The sequence below is a fragment of the Neovison vison genome, chromosome 2 (assembly GCF_020171115.1).
Source record: "Neovison vison isolate M4711 chromosome 2, ASM_NN_V1, whole genome shotgun sequence".
NCBI classification, from domain to species: domain Eukaryota; kingdom Metazoa; phylum Chordata; class Mammalia; order Carnivora; family Mustelidae; genus Neogale; species Neogale vison.
This window is the reverse complement of record NC_058092.1, coordinates 11,763,912-11,785,061: the sequence shown is the minus strand read 5'-3', so window position 1 is coordinate 11,785,061 and position 21,150 is coordinate 11,763,912. Positions and strand designations below refer to the sequence as shown.

At 41.7% G+C, this 21,150-nt stretch overlaps 1 protein-coding gene across 1 annotated transcript in view; it reads left to right on the top strand.

Moving 5' to 3' along the window:
• The window catches only part of FBXO42 (F-box protein 42), a 101,368-nt gene that overhangs the window by 38,392 nt on the left and 41,826 nt on the right, over positions 1-21,150 (top strand). The window contains exon 2 of the mRNA XM_044237253.1: positions 17,963-18,230. Within this exon, the coding sequence (XP_044093188.1) occupies positions 17,981-18,230 (250 nt within the window). The 5' untranslated portion in view covers positions 17,963-17,980. The remainder of the gene's footprint in view (positions 1-17,962; positions 18,231-21,150) is intronic.

Sequence of the window (21,150 nt, the reverse complement as noted above, 5' to 3'; positions counted from 1 at the left end):
AAATGTTGGTTTATGGAGCACCTGGGTGGCTTAGTAGTTGAAGCATCTGCCTTCGGCTTGGGTCATGATCTTGGGGTCCTGGGATCGAGCCCCATGTCAGGCTCCCTGCTCTGCAGGAAGCCTGCTTCTCCCTCTCTTCACTCCCCCTGCTTGTATTTCCTCCATCACTGTCTCTCTGTCAAATAAATAAAATCGCTAAAAAAAAAAAATACTAGTTTATTGGGGCACCTGGCTGGCTCAGTTGGTGGAGTGTGCAACTCTTGATCCCAGGGTTGTGAGTTTGAGTTCCATGTTGGCTGTAGAGATTGCTTTAAAAAAAAAAAAAAAAAAAAAAAAAGTTAGTTTAGGGGCACCTGGGTGGCTCAGTCAGTTGAGCGTCTGCTTTCTGCTCAGGTTGTGATCTGGGGGTCCTGGGACTGAGCCCTGCATCGGGCTCTCTTCTTGGTGGGAAGCCTGCTTCTCCCTCTTCCACTTCCCCTGCTTGTGTTTCCTCTCTTGCTGTGTCTGTCAAATAAATAGATAAAATCTTAAAAAAAAAAGTGTTAGTTTATTATGCTATAAATCCCCTGTGGCTTACTTCCTGTGTACTTACGTTAGCATTTTTTAATGAGGTGTTTGGAAGGAGAGTGTCTTGGCTTGGGGTGCCAAGACAAAATACCATAGGTTATGCAGCTTAAACACCAGAAATGTATTTTTCATGTATTTCTGGACTGTGATGTCTAAGATCAAGGTGCTAGCAAGGTAGTGTTCGTTCTGAATCCTTTTCTCTTGACTTGTAAGTACCTACCATCTCCTTGTGTGCTCGCTCACACGACCTATTTGGGAGTTGGGGGAGAGAGGGAAGGAGAAAGGGAAAGGTCTCTTGTGGCTCTTCTTACAAGGACCCTAATCTCATTAAGGGCTCTACCCTTATCACTTCGTCTAACCCTATTACCTCCAGAAATGTCCCATCTCCACATACCATTGGGGTTAGGGCTTCAACATAAGAATTTGAGGGGGACACAAACATTCAGTCCATAACAGAGGGTAATGACTTCCTCTTCAGGATTTTATGTTTTTATCATTTCAAGAAAATTCCCAAAGGAATAGAAGATCTTAAGAGTTTGCTTAAAGCATGATCAAGACTGGCCATCAGAGGGCACCTGGGTGGCTCAGTCCATTGAACATGCCTTGAGTCAGGTCGTGATCCCAGGGTCCTGGGTCCCTCATTGGGTTCCCTGTTCTGTGGGGATCCTGCTTTTCCCTCTGCCTCTGCCTCTCTCTCTGTGTTTCTCATGAATAAATAAACACAATCTTAAAAAAACAAAAAAACAGGCCTTCAGAAAATCCTGTTACAGAGGTCAGCTGAGGCCTCTTAAGATTGTGCTTCTGCCACACAGCTCTTTTACCATTTCTATTTTTCATTTGTGCAGAAGCTGAATATGTATTAGCAAATATTGATAGTTCACTTTAGCTAAAGGAAAGAATAGCTTGTAAGCAAGGGTTTTGTGATGATGATTATTAAGTCAGCTATTGTTAAGTCAGCTACTAAAATTGTCAGAGTCTAGTTCTTTTCTTTTTTCCCTTAAGATTTTATTTATTTATTTGACACACACAGAGAGAGAGAGAGAGAGAGAGAGATCACAACTAGGCAGAGAGGCAGGCAGAGAGAGAAGTGGAAGCAGGCTCCCTGCTGAGAACAGAGCCTGATGCGCCCAATAGAGGCTCTATCCCAGGACCCTGAGATCAGGACCTGAGCCAAAGGCAGAGGCTTAACTCACTCAGCCACCCAGGCGCCCCTAACATCTATCTTTTTTACTTTTGGCTTCTCTTTAATGTTTTTCTTCTGGGACTTCTCACTATTAAAATGGTGATTTGAGGGTACCTGGGTGGCTCAGTTGGGTGAGTGGCTGCCTTCAGCTCAGGTCATGATCCCCGGATCCTGGCATCAGGTTCTGCATTGGGCTCCCCGCTGAGTAGAGGAGTCTCCTTCTCTCTCTCCCTCCGCTCCCGCCTCCCCATGCTTGTGCTTTCTCTGTCTCTCAAATAAATAAAAAGGGGCGCCTGGGTGGTTCAGTCATTCAGCGTCTACTTCAGGCTCAGGTCATGATCCCAGGGTCCTGAGATTGAGCCCCATATCCAGCTCCCTGCTTGGCAGGACGTCTGCTTCTCCTTCTCCCACTCCTCCTGCTTGTGTTCCCTCTCTCGCTCTCTCTCTCTCACTGTGTGTCAAATAAATAAATAAATAAATAAATAATCTTTTAAAAATAAATAAAAATTAAAAACAAAAGAAGATAGTGATTTGGGGTCAGGTGCCTGTTTGGGATTTTTCTTTTAAATCAGCTAAGCCCCTAAATCTAACATGAAGATTTTCATGAAGGAATAGTTCTATCTTCAAAGAATCCAGGTATTCAGAATCTAGTGTTGAATAATATCTTGGCATTTTTACCTTTGTTTTTGGGCATTATTCCTTTTGTTCATTTTATAGTTTTATTCTTAGGCGGATGACTTATTTGATTAGGAAGAAGTTAGGTACAGTGAGTAGCTGAAGATTTATTTATTTATTTATTTATTGCAGATTTATTTTTAATCCAGTAACTGTATCAATGAAGGGAACCTATTTTGTGTTCTACTTCCAAATAAGGCAGACTGTCTTACAGATGGCTTTGTACTTTTGGTCACAAGGAGGACTATTTAAGAGTAGAATTCAGTAGAGTTCTTCCACCCAACTCTGGTTGCCTTAAGAATGGCAACCAGAGATGAATAACACTAACCTCTTCTTGTGATCTTCATTCATTAAAAAAGTTTTTAGAGGTGCCTGTGTGGCTCAGTTGGTTGAGCATCTGATTCCTGATTTCAGCTCAGGTCATGATCTCAGGGTCCTGGGACTCAGCCACATATCAGGCTCCACACTCAGCAGGGAGTCCACTTGAGAGTCTGTCGCCCTCCTGCCCCTCCCCCCACTTGCATTCTGTTTCTCTCTAAAAAAAGTTTTTATATTGATAAGGTACCTACTAATGTGCCAGATGTTACGGTGTGCCTGGGTGAGGCTCACTTGTTGAGCGGCTGCCTTTGGCTGGGTCATGATCCCAGGGTTCTGGGATTGAGCCCCGCGTTGGTCTCTCTGCTCGCCAGAAAGCCTGCTTCTTCCTCGCCCACTCCCTCTGCTTGTATTCTCTCTCTCACTGTCTCTCTCTCTCTCTCTCTCTCTCTGTGTGTTAAATAATTAAATAAGGGACGCCTGGGTGGCGCAGTTGGTTGGACGACTGCCTTCGGCTCAGGGCGTGATCCTGGAGTCCCGGGATCGAGTCCCACATCAGGCTCCCAGCTCCATGGGGAGTCTGCTTCGCTCTCTGACCTTCTCCTTGCTCGTGCTCTCTCTCACTGTCTCTCTCTCTCAAATAAATAAATAAAATCTTTAAAAAAAAAAAAAAAGATTTAAATAATTAAATAAAATCTTACCAAAAAATTTGGTAAGATGAACACAAGTTGGCCTCTTTTCTCAAGTAGTGTACCATGTAGTGGGGAAGAAAGGAAGTTAAAATGGAATTTAGAAGCAGGTCATAGAAAAATGAGGGCTGTATAAGTGAACAGGACTTTTTAGTGACATCTGTTGGAGATTAGAAAAAGTTAAATGCTCATCATAAATTGAAAGTTTTCAGAGGATATATACCTTGTATAAGGGCATTTACCAATTATGTAGATGGTATCTGTGTAGTTATTTCTGTGTTTGTCATTAGTCTTAAGTTTAAATTATATGGGTAATGAAAGCTGTAGTTGATTCTGGTTGGTGTGTTTTCTCTTAGATGAAGTGTAAATTTCTTTCTTTCTTTCTTTCTTTCTTTTTTTAAAATTACTTGACACAGAGTGTGAGAGAGAGACAGAGAGTAAGCACAAGCAGGGGCAGCGGCAGGCAGGGGAGAAGCAGACTCCCTGCTGAGGAATGAGCCTGATGTGGGGCTCGATCCTAGGATTCTGGGATTATGACCTGAGCTGAAGGCAGCTGCTTAACCAACTGAGCCACCCAGGTGCCCCAGAGTGTAAATTTCTAGAAAAAGATAGGACTTACAAAATTGACTCAAGAAGAAACAGAAAACTCAAGTAGTCCTATTATATAAGAAATGGAATCTGGGGACAGAAAAATCTCACAAAGAAAACTCTAGGCCTGTATAGTTGTATTAGTGATTTCTGCCAAATATTCAATGAGCAGATAATTCCCTTTATTTAAACTCTTCCAGACAATGGGGAGAAAAGGAACAGTCCCGAGATCATTTTATAAAACTAGCATAATTTTGATTCTAAAACCAGAGATAGATAATAAAGAAAAATTGTAGGCCATGTCTCTCTCATGAATGTAGATACAAAAATTCTTTTTTTTTTTTAAATTTGACAGATCACAAGTAGGCAGAGAGGCAGGCGGGGGGGGGGGGGAGGAGGAGGCACAGGCTCCCTGCTGAGCAGAGAGCCCGATGTGAGGCTTGATCCCAGGACCCTGGGATCATGACCTGAGCCGAAGGCAGAGGCTTTAACCACTGAGCCACTCAGGCGCCCCTAGATACAAAAATTCTAAACCAAACATTTAGCAAACTGAATCCAGCATTATAAAAAAATACAGTACATTTATTTCATTTTATCTAGTTCATTTTATCTGAGGAATGCAAGCTTATTTTAACATTAATAAAGTCATATATAATAATTTACTTCAATAAATTGACAAAACCATGTATTTTAGTAATTACAGCAAAAACATTTGATAAACTTTTAAAACTCATTTATAATTTTTAAAATAAAATCAAATGGGAGCACTTGGCTGGCTCAGCTGGAAGAGCATGAGGTCAAGCCCCATGTTAGATAAAGAGATTACTTAAAAATAAATAAGCTTCTAAAAAAAATTAACATTACTTGTTGCATACACTGCAGGTGGGAGTGTAAATTGGAATAATGACTGTGGAAGATAGTTTGACATTACCTTGTAGAAATGTACATGTCTCTCCTTATATCCTGCCGTTTCATTCCTAAACATTGTATTCCTAAACATGTCTTCTAGAGCTCTGTTTTCAACCTATGGCTTGTAGCCCAGTAGTAAGAATGAAGGCAGTTTAATGGCATTTGGCCAACAGTTTTCTTAACTGGTAAATACAACAGAAAATATTAGTGTACTTCATTGTAAAGGTATTGTTTTGAGAAACTTACTCCCAATTATATATCTGTATGTGTAGGTGAACTGACTTGTGGGGTAAAATGTATTTTCTTACGTGTTTGCTATCGAGAAAGTTTGAAAGCAATTCCTAGGGGCACCTGGGTGGCTCATTCAGTTGTGTCTCTACCCTTCAGCTCAGGTTGTGATCCCAGGGTCCTGGGGTCCATCCCTGCATCTGGCCCCCTGCTCAGTGAGGAGCCTGCTTTGCTTCTCCCTCTCCCTGTGTCTGCTGCTCCCCCTACCTGGGCTCTCACTGTCTGTCAAATAATAAATGAAATCTTTAAACAAACAAACAGAAAAGCAACTCCTAACCTACAGAAACTAAAAAATGCTCATTATTTCATAAGAGCAAACATTGGAGGCATCGGTTTCTTCCAACAGTAGAATGGATAAATTGTGATGTCTTCATACAGCAGTTTTACATTGCAGTGAAAATGAACTGCAGCTATATCCAGCAACTAAACAATATATTGCTTAGGAATATATTTTTTCTTTCATATCCTTATGTGGTAAAGGTATAAGGAAGAAGTAAGGGAGTGATAAAATAGCACAGTGAAGGGGATCCTGAGTGGTTTGGTTGGTTAAACAGCTGCCTTCAGCTCAGGTCATGATTCTAGGGTCCTGGGAACAAGTCCCATATCAGGCTTCCTGCTCAGCAGGAGGCCTGCTTCTCCCTCTCCCACTCCCCCTGCTTGTGTTCCCTCTCTCGCTGGGTCTTTTTCTCTGTTATATAAATAAATAATAAAATCTTTAAAAAAAAAAAATATATATATATATATATATAGACACTAGGAATTTAGTGGGGAAAACACATTAGTTAAAAAAAAATTGTAAATTGGGGTGCCTGGGTGGCTCAGTGGGTTAAGCCTCTGCCTTCAGCTCAGGTCATGATCTCAGGGTCCTGGCATCGAGCCCTGAGTCAGGCTCTCTGCTCAGCAGGGAGCCTACTTTTCTCCCTTTCTCTCTGCCTGCCTCTCTGCCTACTTGTGATCTCTCTCTTTTTGTCAAATAGATAAAATCTAATAAAAAATAAAAAGTAAATAAAATTTGAAAAATTATAAATTAAAAAGCATTATTAAAAGAGCAGCTAACGGGACGCCTGGGTGGCGCAGTTGGTTAAACGACTGCCTCCAGCTCAGGGCGTGATCCTGGAGTCCCGGGATCGAGTCCCACATCAGGCTCCCAGCTCCATGGGGAGTCTGCTTCTCCCTCTGACCTTCTCCTCGCTCATGCTCTCTCTCACTGTCTCTCTCTCTCAAATAAATAAAATAAAATCTTTAAAAAAAAAAAAAAGAGCAGCTAAGATATCTTTTTAAGATTTATTTATTTATTTATTTATTTGAGAGAAAGAGAGAGAGAGTGCGCACAACACGGGGCAGGGGGGTGAAGAGGGGCAGAGGAAAAGGGAAAGGGAGAGAGTCTTAGACTGTGTACTGATGGCAGAGCTTGACGGAAAGCTTGATCTCACAACCCTGAGATCAGGACCAGAGTTGAATCCAAGGGTCAGACAGTCAGCTGTGTCACCCGTGTTCCCCAAGAGCAGCTAAGATATTTCTGAAAGAAATCAGGTTATATTCATCTTTCATGTACTCTTGCCGTTAGCCATCATTCCCTGTTTTGTAGCATTAGGAAATGGTTTCCCAGCATACGGGAAACAGCTAATTTTGTTAAAATTCACTAAGTATATAAATAAATATAAAATTCACCAATGAACTCGAGAACCTAGAAGAAATGGATAAATTCCTAGAAATGTGACCTACCAAAACCGCAGGAAGAAATCGAAAATTTGAATACACCAATTACCAGCAATGAAATTGAATCAGTAATAAAACTCCCAAGAAACAAAAGTCCAGGATTAGGCAATTTCACAGGTGAATTTTACTGAGCATTTCAGAAGAGTTCTTACCTATTCTTCTCAAACTATTCCAAAAAATAGAAGAGGAAGGAAAACTTCTGAATTCATTCTATGAGGCCAACATTACCCTGATTCCAAAACGAGTTAATACACAACAAAAAAAGAGAACTACAGGCCAATATCTCTGATGAACAGGGTGCCAGAATTCTCAACAAAATACTAGCAAACCAAATCCAACAATGCATTAAAAAAAATCATTCACCACGATCAAGTGAGATTTATTCCTGGTATGCAACAGTGGTTTGATGCTCATAAATCACTCAGCATGATACATCATATTAATAAGAGAAAGGAAAAAAACATAGGATCATGGGGTGCCTGGGTGGCTCAGTCAGTTAAGCACCCAACTCTTGATCTCAGCTCAGGTCTTGATCTCAGTGTCATGAGTTCAAGTCCTGCATTGAGGAATTTTTAAGTGGAGCCTACTTAAAAACAAAAAACAGGTGCCTAGGTGAGCGTCAGGCTCTTGGTGTCTGCTTGGGTCATGGGATCAAGCCCTGCTATGGGCTCCACGCTCAGCTCAGAGTCTGCTTGTCCCTCTCCCTCCCTCCGCCCCTCCACCAGCTTGCACATGCTCGTGTGCACGCTTACTCTCTCTCTCTAGAGCAAATGAATCTTTAGGGGGAAAAACCCAAAAAACAAATTAAAAAAAAAAACCATATAATCATTTCAATAGATGCTGAAAAAGCATTTGACAAAGTATAACATCCATTCCTTATAAAAAAAAACTCTTGACGAAGTAGGTTCAGTGGGAAGATACCTCAACATAATAAAGGCCTTATATGAAAAACCCACAGCTCACATCATACTCAAAGGGAAAAACTGAGAGCTTTTTCCGTAGGGTTAGGAACAAGACAAAGATGTCCACTCTCACCACTTTTATTCAACATAGTAGTGGAAGTCCTAGCCACAGCAATCAGACAACAAAAAGAAATAAAAAGCTCCCAAATTGGTAAGGAAGAAGTAAAACTTCCCTGATTCACAGATGACATAATGCTATAATTACAAGGCTGTAACAGAACAGTATGGTACTGGTACAAAAATAGACACATAGATCAATGGAACAGAATAAAAAACTCAGAAATAAACCCACAATTATAATGGTTAATAAATATGGGATTTAACCTTTGACAGAGGAGGAAAAAATATTGCAATGGGAAAAAGACAGTCTTTTCAACAAAACGATGTTGGGAAAACTGGACATCTACATGCAAACGAATGAAACTGGATCTTTCTTACACTACATACAAGAGTAAACTCAAAATGGACTCCTGGGTGGCTCAGTTGGTTGAGCAGCTGCCTTCGGCTCGGGTCATGATCCCAGGGTCCTGGGATCGAGTTCCGCATCGGGCTCCTTGCTCAGCAGGGAGCCTGCTTCTCCCTCTTCCTCTGCCTGCCTCTTTGCCTGCCTGTGCTCGCTCGCTCTCTCCCTCTGTCTCTGGCAAATAAATAAATAAAATCTTTTTTAAAAAAAAAATGGACCAAGGATTTGAATGCAAGGGGCACCTGAGTGGCTCAGTCAATAAGTGTCTGCCTTGGGCTCAGATCATGATCCCAGAGTGCTGGGATCAATCCCCACATCAGGCTCCCTGCTTAGCAGGAAACCTGCTTCTCCCTTTCTCTCTGCCTCTGCTTGTGTTCTCTCTCTCTGTCAAATAAATAAGATCTTTAAGGGAAAAAAAAAGATCTAAATTCGAGACCTGAGATCTTAAAAATCATAGAAGGAGGCAGCAGTTTCTCTGACATCAGGCATAGGAACAACATCCTTCTGGATATGGCTTCCAAGGCAAGGGGAAAAAAAGCAAAATAAACTATAGGGACTGCTTCAAAATAAAAAGCTTCTGTGCCACAAAGGAAACAATCATCAAAACTAAAGGCAGCCTACTGAGTGGAAGAAGATATTTGCAAATGGCATATCCAATGAAGAGTTAATATCCAAAATATATAAAGAAATGATACACCTCTTTAAATGATACATTTAAATATAGGGGGAAAAATAGGCAGGAAAAAAAGGGGGAGGGCAGAAGATAATGAATAGACATGTCTCCAAAGAAGACATACAACTGACACATGAATAGATGCTCGACATCACTCATCATCAGGGAAGTATAGATCAAAACAACAATGAGCTATCATGTCACACTTGTGAGGATGGCTAAAATTAAAAACACAAGAAACAACAAGTGTTGGTGATGATATGAAGGGAAAAGGAATCTTCTTGCACTGTTGGTAGGAATGTAGACAGGTGCAGCCACTCTGGGGAACAGTTTGGAGGTTCCTCAACAGGTTAAAAATAGGACTACCCTATAAGATTAGTAATTGCACTACTGGGTATTTACCCAAAAAAATACAAGAACACTAATTCAAAGGGATGCATGCACCGCTATGTTTACTGCAGCGTTATTTTCAACAGCCAGGTTATGGAAGCAGCCCAAGTGTCTATAAGTAGATGAATGAATAGAGAAGATGTGGTATGTGCATATACATGTATACGTACCCATATATATGTATAGGCACAGACACTACAATGGAATATTATTTAGCCTTTAAAAAGAGTGAATGAAATCTTACTTTTGCAACAACATGGGTGTAACTAGAGTATAATGCTAAGTGAAGTAAATCAGAGAAAGCCAAATACCATGATTTCACTCATATAGAATTTAAAAAAATAAATGAGCAAAGGAAAATAGACAAACCAAGAAACAGTCTTAACTATAGAGAACAAGGTGATGGTTGCCAGAGGAGAGGTATGTTGGGGGATTGGGGAAATAGGTGATGGGGATTAAAGAGTACAGTTATCATCATGAGCACCAAGTGATGCGTAGGGTTGTTGAATCACTATATTGTATACCTGAAACTAAGATAACATTCTATGTTAACTATACTGAATTAAAATTAAAAACTTAATAAAAAATAAATTTCAGATTAACACTTATTTTAATTATGGGATTTAAAAAATTTTTTAAAAAGATATTTTTCATTTATTTGACGAAGATCACAAGTAGGCAGAGGGGCTGGCAGAGAGAGAGGAGAAAGCAGGCATCCCCAGGCCCAATGTGGGCCTAGATCCCAGGACCCCGAAGGCATGACCTGAGCCGAAGGCAGAGGCTTACCCCACTGAGCCACCTACGTAAAGCAAAGTTTTATTTACTTGTTTGTTTGAGAGAAAGCATTGAGAAGAGGGCAGGTCAGACAGAGAAACAGACTCCCCACCAAGCAGGGAGCCCAATGCGGGGCTCGATCCCAGGACTCCCAAGATGGCAGTCACCCAACCATCTGAGCCACCCAGGTGCCCCAAAGCAGTTTTAAATTGAAATACCATGCCACAGTAATGTTTCCCAAAAATACTCATTCACCCTCATTGTCTTGAGGGTGTGTGCTTATGTGTGTGTAAGATTTCCTTTCTTGTTGGGGAAAGCTTTTACTGAAAGATTATGATCTACCTTGTTCAGGTTTTTAATTTTCCTTTGTGAAGCTATGATATTTAGATGGTAGGATTTGTGTGTGTGATGTCTTTTTTTTTTTTTTTTTCTTTTCCTTGTCCTTACTTGGGAAAATAGAAATTTGTTGACCCTATGTCAGTCTTAAAAAATTGCTGATTTGTGAAATTCGTAAGTCTGGGAAACCATTGTGATATGATCTCTCCACAAAGGGCTAAAGAATCCTGGCCTGCAGTGGTTTTTACATACTCCTCTCTCATTGTCAGAAGGAAAGTGCATAATGGCAGAAAAATCTAAACATCTTAAAAGTAGTAGTGATGGGGCGCCTGGGTGGCTCAGTGGGTTAAAGCCTCTGCCTTCGGCTCAGGTCATGATCCCAGTGTCCTGGGATCGAGCCCCACATCGGGCTGTCTGCTCCACAGAGAGCCTGCTTCCTCCTCTCTCTCTCTCTCTCTGCCTGCCTCTCTGCCTACTTGTGATCTCTGTCTGTCAAATAAATAAATAAAATCTTTAAAAAAAAATTAAAAAAAAAAAGCTTACTGCAGCTGATATCTCTTACTAGGTTTGGAATGCTTTGTAGAAACAGCGCTCTGAATTTGCTTGTCAGAATAGCTCACAGTTTGCTAATAGCAATAGTAGTTATGCCAAATGACTCTATTTCTAGGCTTAGTCAAAACATTGACTGTCAGGAACCAAGGAGTCTCCAGATTATGAGCTTCTGTTGATATAGATAAAATATTAAGTAGTATGTGCAAATGGTCCTTTGTCCTAAAGATGATTCCATAGCAAGAATATCATTTTAAGAGATACGTCTTTATCCCTCCACCTTCTCCCACTTCATTCTCTGCAATCCTACCTATTCTTCAACGTTGAAATGCTTGTCTTTGTGTAATTTCCTGCTCAGACAGTTGGAAGCCATCTCCTCCTTCCCTGAACTGCTAAAGCTTGTTTGTAGTACAGGTCTGTCCTGTGTTGGTATTCATTATTTATGTGTCTTTGGCTCTCACCAGGTTAATGTCCTTGAGGAAATAGTGGCATATCCTCTTTTTTTTTTTAAGATTTATTTATTTATTTGAGGGAGAGAGAGAACATGCATGCAAGTAGGGACAGGGGCAGGGGGAGAGACTCTTCAAGCAGACTCCCTTCTGAGCATGTAGCCCCGTGCAGGGCTCCATCCTTAACCCATGAGACCATAACCTGAGCTGAAACCAAAATCAGGCGCTTAACCGACTGAGCCACCCAGGCACCCTGGAATGTCCTCTTCTTTTTAACTCCCCTGGGATGTAAGCACAGTATTTTCATGTATAGTAAATGTTCCGTTGATATTTATTGAATGCATGAGGGTGGAAATTTGTGTTTTACCATTTTCTATAACTTACTCATTTGAGTTAGTAGAATGATAATGTGGTATATTAACAAGGCTTATTATCGTCTTAGATTGAATCATAATGTGGCCTTCGTTTAACAGTATTTTATATATTCAAGAATAATATCTGATACCTTTTATCTAACATGAGTGCTGCTGAGGTGGGTGACTTCATGAGTCCACATTAACTGTGTGCAAGGTTGCTGCTTTGCTCCTGAACCTCAGAAGCCCTCATATTGCAGATGACTGTGGGTGCTTTTCCATTCAGTCCAGCCACATGTTCTTCAGTGAAGTCTCAGTGCTTTATCTTCCTGTCAGTGAGAAGTTCCCTTGTTGCATTCTCTTTTTTAGCTTTTTGAAATTGTAAGAATAAACTTGATTGCATTTTAAGCCTTCGGCTTCCTTTTAGTAAGTGAAATGTATTTTGATTTTCATAAAGACATGTTTATTCCAAGAGGATTGTCAGATGTCTAGTTCTGCGGAAATCAAAGGCACAGTTAATCAAATACTGTTCTAGGATTTGATAAAAACTTGTACTTGAGTAACAAAATAGTTTCATTCCCATCCTGAATTTCTATGAATTGCTTTTAACTCTTCACAAGGTAATCAGTTTCCTTAAGGGAGTTCAGAGTTGTTGCTTGATAGCTGCTACCTTTACAGAATCTTCATAAAGTAGGGAATTTTCCCACGTTGTTCTGTGTGGACCTATCCTAGATCATGCAGTGTTACAAGGAGAAACAGTAGGCAGATCTCCCTGTCTCGAAACCTTAACTTTAATTTATACTTCAGGCGGCAGGTATATGTAATTTTTAAAAAAGATTTTGTTTATTTATTTGACAGAGAGAGAGACTCAAGAGATAAGGAACACAAGCAGGGGGAGTGGGAGAGGGAGAAGTAGGCTTTCCGGAGCAGGGAGCCCAATGGGGGACTTGATCCCAGGACCTTGGAATCATGACCTGAGCCGAAGGCAGGTGCTTAATGACTGAGCCATCCAGGCACCTCCACTTTTTTTTTTTTTAAATAAGCTCTATGCCATGTGGGGCTTGAGCTCTCTGAGGTGGATTCACATGCTTCACTGACTGAGCCAGGCAGGTGCCGCAAGGTGTTTGGAGTTTTAAAAGTGATTTGTATTTAGTTGGATGTAGTCTCATAGTATACTATATATAGTATAGTGTAGTAGTGTAGTATAGTATAGTAGTGATATTACTGGGCCAAATAAACGGTTTCTTTAGTACCTCCCATCTTGACCCAGCAAAAGGTCACTGGGTATGGCTCCGGAATCTGGCGCCGACTCTCAGACCAGTGCACACCTTAAAAGGTTGAAACAAGGAACCAGAGAGTATGTTCATTCTGACCAGTAAAGTATCTTGGCAGCATCCAGTGACCTATAAGGGTAGGGTCTGCTATTCTCACATGTACTGATGATGTAATTTCTGGTATAAAACAATGCAAAGTCAGCACAGGTGTGGTGTGAGTAGAAATTTCAATAAACCTTGGGCTCATTTGCATATCTAGTTCTAGCAAGACAAGATGGCTAGACATGGTCTCTGTCCTCAAAAGCGCTCAGATTCCAGTAAATTGGCTTCAGTTTGTGGTTTCTTCCAAAAACCTGGGGAAACTAAGAAGGTCTAACAAAAATGTGAAGGATGAGGAAGATTTCTATTAAAGACTTCATGATCGGGTACCTGGCTGGCTCAGTAGGTGGAGCATGTGACTCTTGATCTCAGGGTTGTGGGTTTGAGCCCCAAGTTGGGTGTAGCGATTACTTTAAAAAAAAAAAAAAAGACTTCAGGAAAACTGGGGTTCCTGGCTGGCTTAGTCTGTACAGGGTATGACTCTTGATCTCATGATTGTAAGTTTGAGCCCCACATTGGGTGTAAAAATTACTTAAGAAATAAGATCTTTATTCTTTTTTTAAAGATTTTATTTATGTATCAGAGAGAGAGAGAGAAAGTGGGAGCACGCACAGGAAAGAGCACGTGCGTGCATAAGCAGGGGGACCGGCAGGCAGAGCAGGCAGAGGGAGAAGCGGGCTTTCCCCTGAACAAGGAGCTTGATGTGAAACTTGATCCCAGGACCCTGGGATCATGACCCAAGCCGAAGGCAGCCACCCATCCGACTGAGCCACCCAGGCGTCCCAGGAATTAAGATGTTAAAAAAAAAAAGGCTTCATGAAAACCACATTCAGTGAGTTAACAACAGTTACGTGTGAACTGTTTTGTAGGGCTTTTTTTGTCATGAAAGGAACAAAAACTGTTTCAGAAGGCCTCCATATCCTGTGGGAATATGAGTGATGATTTCATTACCTAATCATGGAAGTGAAAATGAAGGACTGTGCAAATTGGTACTGGGCGTGTAATTACAGAGGAATCGCATCTGAGCCCATTCCTATGTATTCTCATTGGCATCTGTGCTCAGGGCCAAGTTTGGAAACATGCCTTCAGGAGCATGGGGTTTGGTGCTTTTGTGGACAGGGAAATGGTTGAATGGGAGAATTACTTAAAACTGGTCGTTACAGAAGTGTGAATCCCTTCATGTTTGCTTGCTAATTGTACTTTGAGAAGATTTGGAAAGGGAGTAAGAAGTTGTTTTTAATTTTTTTTTTTTTAGATTTATTTATTTATTTATTTATTTGACAGAGATCACAAGTAGGCAGACAGGCAGGCAGAGAGAGGGAGAGAGAGAGAGAGAGAGCAGGCTCTGCATAGAGCAAAGAGCCCGATGTGGGACTCGATCCCAGGACCTTGAGATCCTGACCTGAGCCGAAGGCAGAGGCTTAATCCACTGAGCCACCCAGGCACCCAAGAAGTTGTTTTTATTGGGCCAAACATTTAGTTTTCTTTTTCTTAAAAAATTTATTTATTTATTTGTCAGAGAGAGAGAGAGAGTGCACAAGCAGGCATAGTGGCAGGCAGAGGCAAAGAGAGAGAAGCAGGCTCCCCGCTGAGCAAGGAGCCCGAGGTAGGACTCGATCCCAGGACCCTGGGATCATGACCAGCCGAAGGCAGTAGCTTAACCAACTGAACCACCCAGGCATCCCCAAACATTTATTTTTCTTTTTTTTTTAAAATATTTTATTTATTTATTTGACAGAGAGAGAGATCACAAGTAGACAGAGAGGCAGGCATAGAGAGAGAGAGAGGGAAGCAGGCTCCCTGCTGAGCAGAGAGCTTGATGTGGGACTCGATCCCAGGACCCTGAGATCACGACCTGAGCTGAAGGCAGCGGCTTAACCCACTGAGCCACCCAGGCGTCCCACATTTATTTTTCTTGAGGAAAAAAATATTATTCTGTAAATAAGCTCTTACAGCCTAAACTGATTAAGTTTGTTCTGAAGCAGACCCTAGCCTCACAATCTGCCAAACTGTTGAGTAAAGGAACAGCTGTATTCGAGATGCTATGTGTAATTCAAATGTGAAAGATGCAGCCAAATTCAAGGAATCTGTTTCTTTGGATTCTTTTCCCTAGTAAATTTCAGAGCTGAAATTTACTGGGGTTAAAAATAGGAGAAAGTCAATACATTAGGGAAGATAGCCAGTGGGAAGTGAGAAAGGATAACTTGCAGGGGAAAAAATAAGAGGGAATATGGGAAGTAATTTTTTTTTCCCAGTAGTAAATGTGCCTTTTTTCTTTTTTGCCAGAAAAAATTTTTAATTTTTGTTTTATATTACTACTCTTTTTTTTTTTTTTTAAGATTTTATTTGTTTGACAGAGATCCCAAGTAGGCAGAGAGGCAGGCAGAGGGGGAGGGGGGAGCAGGATCGCCACTGAGCAGGGAACCCGATGCGGGGCTCGATCCCAGGACCCTGGGATCACGACCTGAGCCGAAGGCAGAGGCTTAACCCATTGAGCCACCCAGGTGCCCCTATATGACAACTCTTTGGGGTAGGAGTTAGGGCTGGAAATGGAAAGGCCTTCCTCTAGTGAGTTAAGCATGTGGAAAAACAGCTCACCCAATGTGGGGGTAACTAACTAGGATCATTTAATACAATTACAGTAAACCTATAGTAAACAGTGCTCTACTTTTGGGGAATGGAGGAGATTGCCGCCACCTTCCCTCTGCCATTGTCCTTCTTCCCCCAGCTAGGAGAACTTAGGCTACCCCACTACTTCCATTAGCTACCAGTCGTTCACCATCTCATTAAGATTCTAGCAGCCACTTTGCTAGGACACAGTGTAATATTGTGAGCCAATTTGATAGATGAGTTTCTTGGAAGCTACTTCATGAGCTGATTCATGTTTTCATTTTCCTTAATGTGATCATTCTTCCAGTGTTTATTTATCTTTTAAAGATTTTATTTATTTGACAGAGAGATCACAAGTAGGCAGAGAGGCAGGCAGAGGTGAGGGGGGGAAGCAGGCTCCCCGCTGAGCAGAGAGCCCGATGTAGGACTCAGTCCTAGGATCCTGAGATCATGACCTGAGCCAAAAACAGAGGCTTAACCCACTGAGCCACCCAGGTGCCCCTGGTTTTTAAGATGTCATACATAATTCTTATATAAATTACAGGAGTGGTAGAAATGAGAGGGGAAGGTTTCTGTTCTTTGCTCTCCCCATCCCCCTCATCTTTTGGAACATTTCAGATATCTATATCTATATCTATATCTTTACATTTATATTTATATATATTTTAAGTTATCTCTACACCCAGTGTGGGGCTTGAACTTACAACCCCAAGATCAAGAGTTGCATGCCCTAATGGCAGCCAGCCAGGCCACCCTGGAACATTGCAGATCTTTCTCAAAGCCCCAAGTATATTTCAAGAGTCCTCTTCTCTTCCCATTATTTTTTATTCTTTGCATCAGTGTTAGAGGGAATGCTGGAAATTTTAATGTCCTAGTGAGTGATCTGGGTAGGTGTGTATGGTCAAGGGGAATAGATTTATTGGAAAATAAGAAAATGAACTCAGATGTCCTTTCAGGAAAGAACTTGCTGCCCATCTGTAAGGAGTATAACTAAAGAAATCTTTTAGTCCCTTCATGGTGGGCCTCAGCTTTGAGGAACCCCCAGCCAGTGGCTGAGCAGAGCCTCGGTGGCTCAGTGGTTTAGGCCTCTGCCTTCAGCTTGGGTCATGATCTCAGGGTCCTGGGATTGAGCCCCACATCGGGCTCTCTGCTGAGAGAAGCCTGCTTCCCCATCCTCTCTGCCTATAGTTCCTTGCTGTATTCCATTGTGTTAATTTCACTGTGTGAATGTACCACAATTTATCTGTTACGTTATTGATGGGCATATATATCTCTTTCTGGTTTTTGTTTTGTTTTGTTTTACTCCCTGGATCTATTTTGATGCAAGACAATGTAAATATTGCCTTGTATATGGTATTTTAGTTAGTTAGGCCTATTCTTGGAATATTTGTTTTCCTCTTAAGTGAATTGCCTTGTATAAAATCTAGAAAAACTTTTTTTTTTAAAGATTTTATTTATTTATTTGACGGAGAGAGATCACAAGTAGGCAGAGAGGTAGGTAGAGAGAGAGAGAGGAGGAAGCAGGCTCCCTGCCGAGCAGAGAGGCTGATGCGGGACTCAGTCCCAGGAGCCTGAGATTATGACCTGAGCTAAAGGCAGAGGCTGAACCCACTGAGCCACCCAGGTGCCCTTAGAAAAACTTTTCTTAATCCACGTCCTCAGAATGCTCTTCTTACTCTTTATAGGACCCACGGTTTGTTTTTCCTTTGAAGTTTGAGGTCTTGAATCATGCCTAGGGGGAGTCTAGTTGCTATACCCTTTGCTGTTTGCCAGTCAGGAACTTGTCTTAGAAGAGCTGTTAGAGAACAGTCTTCTAGTTTTATGATTGTACTAGAACTTGACTGTCATTCTGGTTTACAGTGAGAGAAACAGTACAGTCAGAAGCCTGTAAAGGATTTGTTAGATATTTGGGATGGACTTGGTATATGAGCTCTACCTGTCAAATGAGGACGGCTCACAGCTAGTGTGGGAAAGGGCTGAGGAACAAATTTCACATTGAGGGTCTGAAAGACATCATGTGCAGCTTGAATGTGTGTGCCTGAGTTGTTTCAGAGCTTCTGACAGTGTATACTGATGTTTGTGTATTTCCTACCATAGCTGTTTGAGTGGAATGTCATGGCCAGCTCCTCGGACAGTGAAGATGACAGTTTCATGGCTGTGGACCAAGAAGAAGCTGTGCTGGAAGGGACAATGGAGCAGGATGAGGAGCCCCACCCAGCACTGGAGGCTGAGGAGACAAGACATAACAGGTCCATGTCTGAACTGCCAGAAGAGGTTTTGGAGTATATCCTGTCCTTCCTTTCACCATACCAGGAGCACAAAACTGCAGCCCTTGTCTGCAAACAGTGGTATCGGCTTATCAAAGGTACTGTGGACAGTGGAAAGGCTTATTTATTTATTTAAAATCTGTTCTAATGATTTATTTTTGAACTCCCACTTTCATTTTCCCTATTCTCCCATAAGTGTATCATGGTCCTAAAATTTAGTGTGAGACAATTAACTCTGTACATTTTCCTCTTCTCTTAATTTTGGCTAGTGTTATGAACAGCTTGAATTTTGTGATATTTAATCCCACTTGTAGTTTTATTTTATTTATTTATTTTTTAATTAAAAAAATTTTTTTTTGGACAGACAGAGATCACAAGCAGGCAGAGGCAGGCAGAGAGAGAGAGAGGAGGAAGCAGGCTCCCCGCAGAGCAGAGAGCCCGATGTGGGGCTCGATCCCAGGACCCTGGGATCATGACCTGAGCCGAAGGCAGAGGCTTTAACCCACTGAGCCACCAAGGCGCTCCCCACTTGCAGTTTTAAAACGAAGATTCTTTTTCTGCATATTCTTAGAGTAATCTGGTAAATTGTATTGTTCTTGAATTGGCGAAGTAGGGATGGACATGGGGTAACAGTATAATGAACATTAATGTGCCTCGTACTGTTGTTGGGCAGTATAGTGGCTACAGACTCTGAATTAGATGAAGAAATGGAGTGTGAGGCATAGTTAAGTATGTTAGCCAAGGTCACCCAGGTAGTAAATGGAGGATCAAACACTCAACATTCAGGTAGTCTGGGTTTAGAGTCCATGTTCTCTATGAGGTTATCATTGTGTTTCTTAAAGTAGCTAACTGTGGCAAATGTGGAGTTGTACAAGCATTTACTGTTATTTTATCTCAAGCAATATGGGCCCTATGCATGTCTTTTACATTTAAAAATGAGTTTCTCCTGTTTTTCCATCATTTCCTAATCAAGATTTCAACTTTGGCTAAACATTGTAGTTACTAGGTGTACTATATTTTGAATTAACAGAGAGCAGGTAATTGGCTTCATTAGGTGGTTGGTTGTGTTTTTTTGTTTGTTTGTTTGTTTGTTTTTTAAGATTTATTTATTTCAGAGAGAGAGAGAGAGAGGAGAGGAGAGGGCACAAGGTGGGGGAGTGGCAGGCAGAGGGAGAGGGAGAAGCAGGCTGAGCATCCCGGGAGCCCGATGTGGGGACTTGGTCCCAGGACCCTGGGATCATGACCTGAGCCAAAGGCAGATGCTTAACCAACTGAGCCACCCGGGCACCCCAGTTTTTTGGTTTTTTTTTTTTTATTATTATTTTTTTAAGATTCATTTATTTATTTGGGAGAGAGGAGTGAAGGGGCAGAGAGAGTCCTAAGCAGACTCCATGCCGAATGTGAGCCTGGGAGCCTGATTTGGGGCTCCATCCCAGAACCCTGGGATCATGACCTGCCCTGAAGGCAAGCACTTAACCCACTGATCCAAGGCTTGGTACCCATGATGCCAAGATCATGACTTGAGCTGAAACCAAGAGTTGGATTCAACCGACTATGCCACCCAGGTGCCCCTTGACTTCATTACATTTTAAGTGGAAAAGGCCTGTTTGTAAAATTAAGATATCAGGCCAGTTAAATAATCTTTGATCAAAGCAAGGCTTGTATCAATTTGTTCTTTCCTGGTGGGAACAGGCCGTCAGAGTTACGACAGAAAAACCTTTACATCAAACTGAGTTTTAAAATCTTTTCATCAGGGTGGTTCTTAGGAGGCGTGGGGTCATTGTCAGTTGCTCAGCATCCAGCCTGAAGACCGAGGACCAGCTGTGCTGTAACTGCTTGTGGGCCCTGTGCTCGTTTGCTCACAACTGGTAATACTGTTGTGCACAGCCTGCTTCGACTTGTAGACTTAATGGACTCCCCAGGAGAGACTGGGGGCCTAACCTGTGGGAGTATATGGTTTCATCTCTAAAATAGAAGTGGAAGAATCATGGACGAGGGACTGTGATCTAATGAAATACATGAATTTATTCTTAGGGGTTTTTTGTGGGGTTTTTTTGGCATTCCAATTATTTTGATATATTTTTTTTAAGGGAGAAAAGCCCTAAGCTAGTACTCACAGCCTTAAATCTTCAGGGGGAAGGAAGTTACGGCCAAGACAGTTTCCCCCTGTCCTGTTCTGTCACTAGGTATCTGTCTTTTATTCCTTGCTGCCTTACCTCATTTCAGCATTTATAAATCTGTGTTACTTTCTTCATCAATGTATAGTTGGCAGTGCTGTCACACATTGAATGGCTGTGTCTTTCTAATATTTAATTCCTTTTTAAATTTTTTTAAAATTTTATTTATTTTATTTTTAAAAGATTTTATTTATTTATTTATTTGACAGATAGAGATCACAAGTAAGCAGAGAGGCAGACAAAGAGAGAGGAGGAAGCAGGCTCCCAGCTGAGCAGAGAGCCCAATGCAGGGCTTGATCCCAGGACCCTGAGACCATGACCTGAGCCAAAGGCAGAAGCTTAACCCACTGAACCACCCAGATGCCCCTAAATCTTTTTTTTTCCTTAAGATTTTATTTCTGTATTTGGGAGAGAGAGCATGAGCTGGGAGTGGGCAAGGAGCCTGAGCCAAAGACAGACATTTAACCAACTGAGCCACCCAGGCATCCCTTAATATTTAATTCTTAGTTGTGAGTTCAGCCAAGGGATAGTAATCATCATTGGAAAACATGTGTAAGTACTCTGATCCTGCGTAAGGATCCACTAAGGTAACGTGAATTAAAAAATGTGTGACATAATTTGTTATACTCCTCATTCAGAATGTTGCTCTTTGAAATAAGATAATCATTTCATGTGTTAAAAAGATAGATTGTTGGGGCGCCGGGGTGGCTCAGTGGGTTAAAGCCTCTGCCTTCGGCTCAGGTCGTGATCCCAGGGTCCTGGGATTGAGCCCCGAATCAGGCTCTCTGATCAGCAGGGAGCCTGCTTCCCAACCCCCCCACCCTGCCTGCCTCTCTGTCCA